Source organism: Ictalurus punctatus, chromosome 25 (assembly GCF_001660625.3).
Source record: "Ictalurus punctatus breed USDA103 chromosome 25, Coco_2.0, whole genome shotgun sequence".
Taxonomy (NCBI): Eukaryota; Metazoa; Chordata; class Actinopteri; order Siluriformes; family Ictaluridae; genus Ictalurus; species Ictalurus punctatus.
This window is the reverse complement of record NC_030440.2, coordinates 17,189,088-17,199,533: the sequence shown is the minus strand read 5'-3', so window position 1 is coordinate 17,199,533 and position 10,446 is coordinate 17,189,088. Positions and strand designations below refer to the sequence as shown.

The 10,446-nt window shown below is 39.7% G+C and overlaps 1 protein-coding gene across 2 annotated transcripts; it reads left to right on the top strand.

Annotated features, from left to right (window-relative positions):
• On the top strand, positions 1-10,391 carry acot20 (acyl-CoA thioesterase 20). 2 transcript variants are annotated; one of them, XM_047151040.2, is made up of 3 exons: positions 1-541; positions 8,077-8,279; positions 9,231-10,391. In XM_047151040.2, the coding sequence occupies exons 1-3, from the start codon at positions 37-39 to the stop codon at positions 9,831-9,833; spliced, it is 1,311 nt and encodes a 436-aa protein (XP_047006996.1). In that variant the 5' UTR covers positions 1-36; the 3' UTR covers positions 9,834-10,391. The 2 variants fall into 2 exon arrangements, with proteins under 2 accessions (XP_047006996.1, XP_017310972.1); XM_017455483.3 differs by lacking the exons at positions 8,077-8,279; positions 9,231-10,391 and adding exons at positions 4,702-4,904; positions 4,993-6,171 and having other exon boundaries at positions 4-541.
• Positions 10,392-10,446: the final 55 nt, after the last annotated feature.

Sequence of the window (10,446 nt, the reverse complement as noted above, 5' to 3'; positions counted from 1 at the left end):
TAGTGTGATCTGGCAACCCGCCTACAAAGCCTGAACATGGCGCTGTACCTGAGAATAAGAGAAGTTGTTAGTATTAATGCACGACAGCTGTGCTCTCTTTCTGGAGTTCAGCTTCGCATCCTTCCGAGCAGCAGCTGCTTCTTCGATGAAGCGGTCCAGGTTCAGGTGAGCGGTCTGCCTCCTGGACAGAACGTGGAGCTTCGGGCCAAGCACACGGACGACAAAGGGGTTGTTTTCAAGGCCGCAGCTACATACCGTGCAGACCAGCAAGGAGAAGTGGACCTGAGCCGTCAGCCGTCCACTGGTGGGTCCTATACGGGTGTGGAGCCCATGGGCTTGTTCTGGTCCATGCTGCCAGAAAGTCCTCATAAGAAGCTGCTGAAGAGAGACGCGTCCAGACCTGCTCTCATCCACATCGAGGTTCACAAAGACGGACAGATCCTCACTGAAGAGACCAACGAGAGGCGCTTCATGGCTGATGGAGTGCAGAGAGTCCCTGTAAGACACGGCAGGTTACGCGGAACTCTCTTCATACCACCGGGTCAGTTCACTTTCCCATCTCCAGCACCTGATCTGCTCCTGTTTATTATTCCCTGATGGTTCTGATGCCTCAAAAGTTCAGTATGGGGTCTCATTGTACAAGTAATAGAGTCATTCCTAAGGCAATTACTACTACTACTACTACTACTACTAATAATAATAATAATACAATTACTACTACTACTAATAATAATAATAATACAATTACTACTACTACTAATAATAATAATACAATTACTACTACTACTAATAATAATAATACAATTACTACTACTACTACTACTACTACTACTAATAATAATAATACAATTACTACTACTACTACTACTACTACTAATACAATTACTACTACTACTACTACTACTACTACTAATAATAATAATACAATTACTACTACTACTACTACTACTACTAATAATAATAATAATACAATTACTACTACTACTACTACTAATAATAATACAATTACTACTACTACTACTATTACTACTACTACTACTAATAATAATACAATTACTACTACTACTACTAATAATAATACAATTACTACTACTACTAATAATAATAATAATAATAATACGATTACTACTAATACTACTACTACTAATAATAATAATACAATTACTACTACTACTACTACTACTAATAATAATAATACAATTACTACTAATACTACTACTAATAATAATAATAATACAACTACTACTACTAATAATAATAATAATACAACTACTACTACTACTACTACTACTACTAATAATAATACAATTACTACTACTACTACTAATAATAATAATACAATTACTACTACTACTACTAATAATAATAATAATAATACAATTACTACTACTACTACTACTAATAATAATACGATTACTACTAATACTACTACTACTAATAATAATAATACAACTACTACTACTACTACTAATAATAATACAATTACTACTACTACTACTACTACTAATAATAATAATACGATTACTACTAATACTACTACTACTACTAATAATAATACAACTACTACTACTACTACTAATAATAATAATAATACAATTACTACTACTAATAATAATAATAATACAATTACTACTACTAATACTACTACTAATAATAATAATACAATTACTACTACTAATAATAATAATAATACAATTACTACTACTAATAATACAATTACTAATAATAATAATACAATTACTAATACTAATAATAATAATACAATTACTACTACTACTAATAATAATAATAATACAATTACTACTACTACTACTACTACTACTACTACTAATAATACAATTACTACTAATAATAATAATAATACAATTACTACTACTACTACTAATAATAATAATAATACAATTAATACTAATAATAATAATACAATTAATACTACTAATAATAATACAATTACTACTACTACTAATAATAATAATAATACAATTAATACTAATAATAATAATACAATTAATACTAATAATAATAATACAATTACTACTACTACTACTAATAATAATAATAATACAATTAATACTAATAATAATAATACAATTAATACTACTAATAATAATACAATTACTACTACTACTAATAATAATAATAATACAATTAATACTAATAATAATAATACAATTAATACTAATAATAATAATACAATTAATACTAATAATAATAATACAATTACTACTACTACCACTACTACTAATAATAATACAATTAATAATAATCATAATACAATTACACCCCGCCTTGTGCCCGGTTCTCCCTGGGATAGGCTCTGAAGACCCTGAAGAAGGAGTAAGCGGTAGAAGATGTATGGATGGATGGATGGATAATACAATTACTACTAATAATAATAACAATAATAATAATACAATTACTACTAATAATAATAACAATAATAATAATACAATTACTACTACTAATACTAATAATAATAATAATAAAGAAACTGTGAGTGTGATTGTTGTTATTGTTGTTATTATTATTATTATTATTATTATTATTATTATTATTATTAAGTTTATTCTATATAGCACCTTTCTCAGATCCAAGGTCACTTTACACAGTACACACCCCCACACACCCACACACACGTATATCCCCATAAACACTAGGATTGCTCCAACGGTCATTCAGCCTTGATATGTTTGCTTTCTGTTGACCTTCACTGTTAACTCTTTTTTTTTTTTTCCAGATAAAGTAATAGCACAGAGGTTACCTTGGTTATATTATTTACAGTAATGTAAGTAATTACGTAATGTTTTAATTGAGAATCAATTAAATAAGCACAACGAATATTCATTTTACAATGAACGTTTTAATAGGCCTTTAAAAATACACGGAAAATGGGGAATTTTTCATTGTTTCTCGGGAATTCGTGATAATTCCACACTGGCGATGGAGGAAGGGATGGAGAAGTTCAGAACGATAGAAAGGAGCAAGACCGTGCAGTGCCTTACATGTTAAAATGAGAAGTTTAAACTGATATGAGAAGCCAGTGCAAGTGGCACAGAACCGGGGTTGTGTGGGCAGATTGTTTAGTGTGAGGCAGTAACCGGGCTGGATGGACCAGGGTTTCAGCAGCACAAAAGGGAAGAACAGAGACGAGCGATATTACGGAGGTGAAAGAAGGCAGTTTTGGTTACAGATGAAATACGAGACGTTCAGTGACCAGCCAATGATCATTTTGTATTTTGTTGATGTCGCGAAGCCGATGGGGAAGAATTATAGGTTCTTTTAGGTGTTAAGAGGCAAAAACAGATCGGGGGTGGGGATTAAATTCTCATATGTTCCTGTACACACTCAGTACTACAGATTTCTTACCCAGTTTTATAATTGATTAAAATATATATATATAATTTATAGAGTGTGCGATTGCGATTTCGCCAGTTCTAGTAGTTTTCCACAAAAAGCGCACAACAAACTCTTTGCATCGCAAACCTTGAACAAAGCTGCAGCAAAATCGAGCGTTTTACCCGCAACAATCTCAAACAATCAAACGATAAACTCCCCGAAATCCTATACGGACTGACAAACGGCTGCTGAAAGCTGTTTCGGTCATGCAAAGCGACCAGTTTGTCCTACACGAGACGACTACAGATTAGCACAATGATGGAGAATCCCAAGTTTCAGCTCCGTTGGATTTACGGTTCCCAAGAAACGGTTTTCTGAACTTAACCCCCCCCCCCCCCCCCCCCCCGCCCCATTGATGGCCACACCCACAACTTGGCGTTCCTCTTCAGGACCTGTCGAGTTTTGTTCAAGTCAACGTAAATACTCACGAGTTTCAGCCGTCAGAAGGAATAAAGCTCCGCCCCCTTTTGAATTGATTGGCAGGTGGCGGCCATATTGTTCATAACCCTCAACTCTGCCACATCAGGCAAACTCTAACGTAGTTTAGGCTTCAGCCAGCGGCTAAAGCGACCTTCCACGCTACCTGCCACACGCAGGGGAGTTTTTCCCTAACGTGACTGTGGACACAAGCTAACAGAGGTAAGGATTTCATTTTAAATACTACGATATTGCACTGTTACGCTAACTCGCTAGCTAGCTAGCATAGAGGCTACATTAACTGAGATGTTGTGGCTGACTTCTAAATAAGCCCTGTCGCTTTATCCGCTGGCTGAAACCTCCGACAGCGTCAGGTCTACTGGCAGGTCCCTTTATCCTCTGGCTATAGTTTTTTTTTTTTTCACTTGCGTGTGTGTGTGTGCGTGTGTGTGTGTGTGTGTGTGTAGCTGTTCTTTTTGTGATAGCACACACCCAATGGTCAGATTTTAAAACAGCAGTTAATCAAAAATATATTAGACATTATTTCATGGCATTATATTAAAAAAAAAAAAAAAAAAAAAAAAAGACTACCATATGAAAAGTGGGTCATTCATGGAGACGATGAGGCTTAGTCAGGCAACTAAACTATGTGCTAATAATTATTGGCACCCTTGGGAAAGGTGCGTAGAAAAGATATTATTATTTAATTTAATTTAATGTTGTGGAACGTCCATGAAACGTGGAGTCGATCGACATCGAGCAAAATAGCACGATGTTTATGCTTCTTTTTCGAACCAAACCAAACTTTTCAAACATTACAGGACCACGACAGACGACTTTGCTTATCCGAACGAAATGTGCTGATGTATCTGATAATGTGTCCTACAGGCGAAGGGCCGTTCCCTGGAATTATCGATCTGTATACGTTAGGAGGCACTGTGTGCGAGCCCCGAGCAGCTCTCCTGGCGAACAAAGGATTCGTGGTGTTTGCGCTGGCTTTCTACGGCTACCAGGACATGCCCAAAACGGTGGATAGACTCGATCTGGAGTACTTTGAAGAAGGTGTAACGTTTCTACAGACGCAGCCTAAGGTTGGTGAACATATTCGCCAGGAAGCCGGACTGGCTAGCCGATTGTTCCGAGTGCAGCTTGTTACTGTGAGATTTTCGTTTACTGCAGGTGAAAAAATCCGGAATAGGAATCGTGTCGATCTCAAAAAGTGGAGATCTGGCCCTGTCGATGTCCTCCTTCCTTCCCAACGTATCGGCCACCGTGTGCATCAACACCTGCACCGCCAACGTCCTGTTCCCGCTCCATTATAAAGACATGGTGATCCCGAGTTTCGTCGGCAGCACCAAGAGAATAAGAGTAACAAAATCTGGCATCTTGGATATCAGAGATATCCTTAATGACCCAATGGAGAAGGACCGTGCCGCGGTCATCCCTATCGAGCGTGCCAGCTGCAGATTCCTGTTCATAGTGTCAGGAGATGACCGGAACTGGAACAGCGCCTTTTTCGCGGAGCAAGCATGCGGCAGACTCAAAGCACACGGGAAAGCCAACTACGACATGGTGAGTTATCCGACAGCAGGGCACTTTATGGAAGTCCCCTACATGCCCCATCACCCGTCTGGGCTCCACGCCGCCGTGAGTCAAGTGGTCACTTTTGGAGGCGAACCGAAAGCTCACGCATACGCACAAGTCGACGCGTGGAGGAGAGTCCAAGAGTTTTTTAAAAAACACCTGTGAAAACATTTACCGGAATGTCGTTTTAAATCTGTCACAAAAAGTTCTCAGTATATGATTGATATATAAGGAATAAACCTCTCCATGTTATGCGATTATAGGAAAATAATCAGAGGCGGTGAGGTGTGATGAAGCGAAGTAACTGATACCACCCTGACGTTGATTATTTGCCTGTAACGGCATGTCACGAAGTGTTTTATTCCTCTTTTTTTTTTTTTTTTGTCAAAGATTATAGAAACAATAACATGTTTTTCTAGATAGAATTTGATAGAAAATGAATCAACACCTTCTGGCCAATCGGAACGAAGAATCGGGATTGTTTTTGCGATCGCATGAAATCGAAGACGAGTACACCAACAAACATCGCCGCGAAAGACAATTTCCTGGAATTGCGATTTCGCCAATTCATGGAGTCTTCCGCGGGAAAAGAACAAAAGTTAGGGGGGAGAAAAGCCATAAATAAATAAATAAATAAATAAAAACCCACTCTGCGAAATCCTGTATGGACTGATAGACACCTAATGAACACAATGAGCACCATGTGAAAGGAATGACTTGTAGCGAATGTACTACACTGTTGTCACGAATAAAGATATTTGGTGTTAACCTGCACGTCTGTGAGGCTCTGTGATAACAACAGATGTATATCAGCTACAGATTTAGATCCCTAATGACCAAACCAGATCCGACAGCGGTGAAGGAACGCTCCCTGACCCGCACGAGGAAGGACCTTTGAGACTCGAGTCAGCCGTTCTCATCCGACCGTCACCCATATAGTAGATCATTACAGTGTACCGGTGTAGAAGAGTAAAGACAAAACAATACCGAGTGTGTTTACAGGATGTTCTGTATGAGCAGTGGGTAAGAGTCCTGGGATGAGCGACAGGACGGTGTTGATGATCACAGCAGCAGTTCTGTACAAATCTACAGCAATCCAGCTGAGATAAACCCTCATGCCAGGATGAGAGTTGGGTGTAAAGCGTTTTTATTCTTTAGCGTGCCATCGTGGGATCATTTACAGTGTCAGAAAGCGAGTCACGCGTCTTTAGCTGACCTCCTTACACGCAGCATATAGTTGATCACTTAGAAATAAGACTTAAACCGAGAGTCCAGAGGGTTTATTTATCACTAATTGCCATGTGCTGATATAGGAAGCCCTTGTTAGCTTGTTAAACGTGTTTTGTTCAGCACAGCTGTATTTTTGAAGTGGATTTGATGGTCTGGCCAGTTCAGTGTGCTCGTGTTTACATGTACAGTAGGAGTCCTGCCGCTATGTTGTATGATATGTGCGCCTTACGCCCTCTAGTGGAATTAGGGAGAAATGTTAGGCCTTGAGGCGGAAGAAGATTTGTCTTGCAATGCTTTTAAAATGTCATGGAACCTCCCTCTTTCAGCTCAAGTCTACCTCTCAATGTTTTTTGGAAAAAAATGCAGCATAAATGGGCGAAGAAGGGAGGGGGAGTGGGCGTGGCAGGGGAGGAAGAGGGGGTGGGGCCGAGCCTTCAGAACCCTCACAATAAAGATGGATAATGACAAGTTTGCAGATGAAAGAAAATGACTGAATTCGTTTAAAAGAGAAAGAAAAAAAAATCACAATTATTGGTATTTTATGTTTTATATGTCTATTATTTACATGACGGTGTATATTCTTGCAACAGCAACGTGCATAACACTCAAATAAGGGCGCTCCCAGGCACGCTTGCGGCAGAATCCGTGCAAATGTACAGTATTTCCTCACACCTACAACGCCCTTTTCAGAGCTCAAAGCAGTCGAGGTGAAACCTGTAAACTCTTTTATTAAAACGGTTTCGGGAGAAAAAAAAAAAACCCCACGCTAGCTATATTTATTTCCACCACATCGCTGTGGAATGTCCCGGTTCAGACCGGTCGGAAGGCGTCGGTTATGTTTCTATAACACCAGCGGCGTTTGCGGAAGGAGTCTCCAATGTCAGCGCTTTGTAACAGTCAGGGGTAAAGCTGTGATCACGTCTTCGGACATCTTCAGGACTGAGGAGTTCAGAGAGAGGCCGGTGAGGGAACGATGCTTTGTAGCTGCTATAGTGTAAGTGAGAACAGGAAGTAGCTTGTTTCGTGGACGTTCGATGTTATTATAAACAGATTAAAAAAAAAAGTGCCCTTCTGTGATTGTTAACTAATTGATGTGGTGCAGTCGTATGCCGGGAAAAGATGTGAAAACAATCGCTGCGGCAAACTGCTATATTCTGTGTTGTTTTTTTTTATAACGCGCATATAATACTTTATATCTGATGAATTGAAACACGCAAACTACCGTCCTCGCGTGGCTCCTACAGGATGTCCCCATGTATTTAATTTAATTTAATTTAATGTTGTGGAACGTCCATGAAACGTGGAATCGATCGACATCGAGCAAAATAGCACGATGTTTATGCTTCTTTTTCGAACCAAACCAAACTTTTCAAACATTACAGGACCACGACAGACGACTTTGCTTATCCGAACGAAATGTGCTGATGTATCTGATAATGTGTCCTACAGGTGAAGGGCCGTTCCCTGGAATTATCGATCTGTATACGTTAGGAGGCACTGTGTGCGAGCCCCGAGCAGCTCTCCTGGCGAACAAAGGATTCGTGGTGTTTGCGCTGGCTTTCTACGGCTACCAGGACATGCCCAAAACGGTGGATAGACTCGATCTGGAGTACTTTGAAGAAGGTGTAACGTTTCTACAGACGCAGCCTAAGGTTAGTAGAGTTAAGACACTCCAGTCATTTAAAATAAAACGTCAAAAATACATGTATACCTTGCGCCTCATTTGACACGCAGGATACAAATGGATTTCTTGGTAAATCGTGTGCAGGAGCGTTCACGTCAGCTCACGTGAACTCAGACCGATCGACTTCAGACTGTTCAACGGGTGACCGCTATTTTATTTACGCTGCCAGCGCCGTTCGTATTTACGACTTGAAAGAAAGCAGAACGGATCCGTGAGGCCGATCAGACTAGTGTTCGGTCAGGGGATGAGTAACGGTGCCCTTTAAAAGGAGGGCGTGTTAACGTTTGCCGATGCGCTGCAGTGGCTGAGCTGCAGTAGTGGAAGGTTTATCTCATGTCGTCATTAGGAGGCGCTCTTTCACCTTTTAGCTGTCATTCTGTCATCCTCAGCTTTGCCTTTTATGGAGACAACTGAAAATGGTCCCTGTTTCTTTTATTATTATTATTATTATTATTATTATTATTATTATTATTATTATTTTACAAAAGCACAAGGTTTTGTTGTTATTGTGAGTGTACACAAATAAAAGTAGACCCTTTATAGTTTCTAACGTCTTACACTTATCTGCATGGCTAAAAACGACGGAGTGTTTGAACCCTTGTGCGTCAATTAATAAAAAGTTGCACAAAGGTCCATAGAGGACAAAAATGTCCATGTCTAAAATATTATAGATTAATATTTTTTCTTTACACTTTCACCCACTTAGATTATTTATTTATTTATTTATTTATTTATTTTTACCAGCATCAGTTCTGACCATAATTACCAAACATTCATTCATTTTCAGAATTTTAACCCTTTAAATGTCGCTCAGGAACCTTCTTTGACTCGTATACATGGGGTGGGATTTGTGGTTTCCAGTACAATATCCCACTGAGTAGAACAAATGTTTTATGCAATTTTTATTTTTTTATCGCAGGTGAAAAAAACCGGAATAGGAGTATTGTCGATCTCAAAAAGTGGAGATCTGGCTCTATCGATGTCCTCCTTCCTTCCCAACGTATCGGCCACCGTCTGCATCAACGCCTGCATCGCCAACACCCTGCTCCCGCTCCATTATAAAGACATGGTGATCCCACCCCTTATTCCCAACTACCAGAACGTAACTACAACACCGTCAGGCGTCGACAATGTCCTAAACGCCCTGCCAAATGTGTCAGCGGAGGAGAACCGTTGCACGGTCATCCCTATCGAGCGTGCCAGCTGCAGATTCCTGTTCATAGTGTCAGGAGATGACCGGAACTGGAACAGCGCCTTTTTCGCGGAGCAAGCATGCGGCAGACTCAAAGCACACGGAAAAGCCAACTACGACATGGTGAGTTATCCGACAGCAGGGCACTTTATGGAAGTCCCCTACATGCCCCATTACCCGTCTGGGTTCCACGCCGCCGTGGGCAGTGTGGTCGCATTCGGAGGAGAACCGAAAGCTCACGCATACGCACAAGTCGATGCGTGGAGGAGAGTCCAAGAGTTTTTTCAAAAACACTTAAACGGTGATGAATGTTTAAGATCCTCACTTTGAGCACTGCTCATAGCTGAGAGAGGAAATGCAGGTGGGATTTTATAGATGACGCATTTTATAATATATCTGCACTCTGTGAGTTGCTCCATCGGCAGCTCGCTAGGGGTACGTAATTCAGATCTTCTGGGAAAGTAGTCAGACCTTGAATGAAATCTCCCGGGAATTAAAGTGCCTTCTTGATTTAGACGTACTAATCAGGCTTGGTGTATCGGTGTTTTCTTTAAGGTTTTACGTAAATAATTTTGTACGCAAAACTGAGCCAATCCTTGTTCAATGCTGCTCCCTCCAATGTGATTAGACACTCATTATGGACTGTGTCGATGACTTTGTGTTAATAAACCTTGTTACGCTAAGAAAAATGATGCCTAACGAAGGAGATTCTCTTATATCATGTATTCTCTTATATTCCGAGCTGCTTTCTATACCTATTTCTATGTGCTGTGTGCTTTTGTCTGAATCTGTCTAGCACCAGCACAAGTAGAAAGCCGCCCACGCACTCGCTTATCTATGTGTATAAATACTCCTGTTCTGCACGAATAAACCGGACGTCTCTGTGAACAGCGTGTGCGTCAGTGTGTGTTCATTTAGACTCTCCAGGCCTGAAGCGCTCTGC

Bases quoted from the DNA above. Each gene is read 5' to 3' on its own strand.
- acot20 (XM_047151040.2), top strand. From the start codon at position 37: ATGGCGCTGTACCTGAGAATAAGAGAAGTTGTTAGTATTAATGCACGA. The intron at 542-8,076 runs GTCAGTTCACTT...TGTGTCCTACAG, and splicing joins AACTCTCTTCATACCACCGG to GTGAAGGGCCGTTCCCTGGA. The intron at 8,280-9,230 runs GTTAGTAGAGTT...TTTTTATCGCAG, and splicing joins TTCTACAGACGCAGCCTAAG to GTGAAAAAAACCGGAATAGG.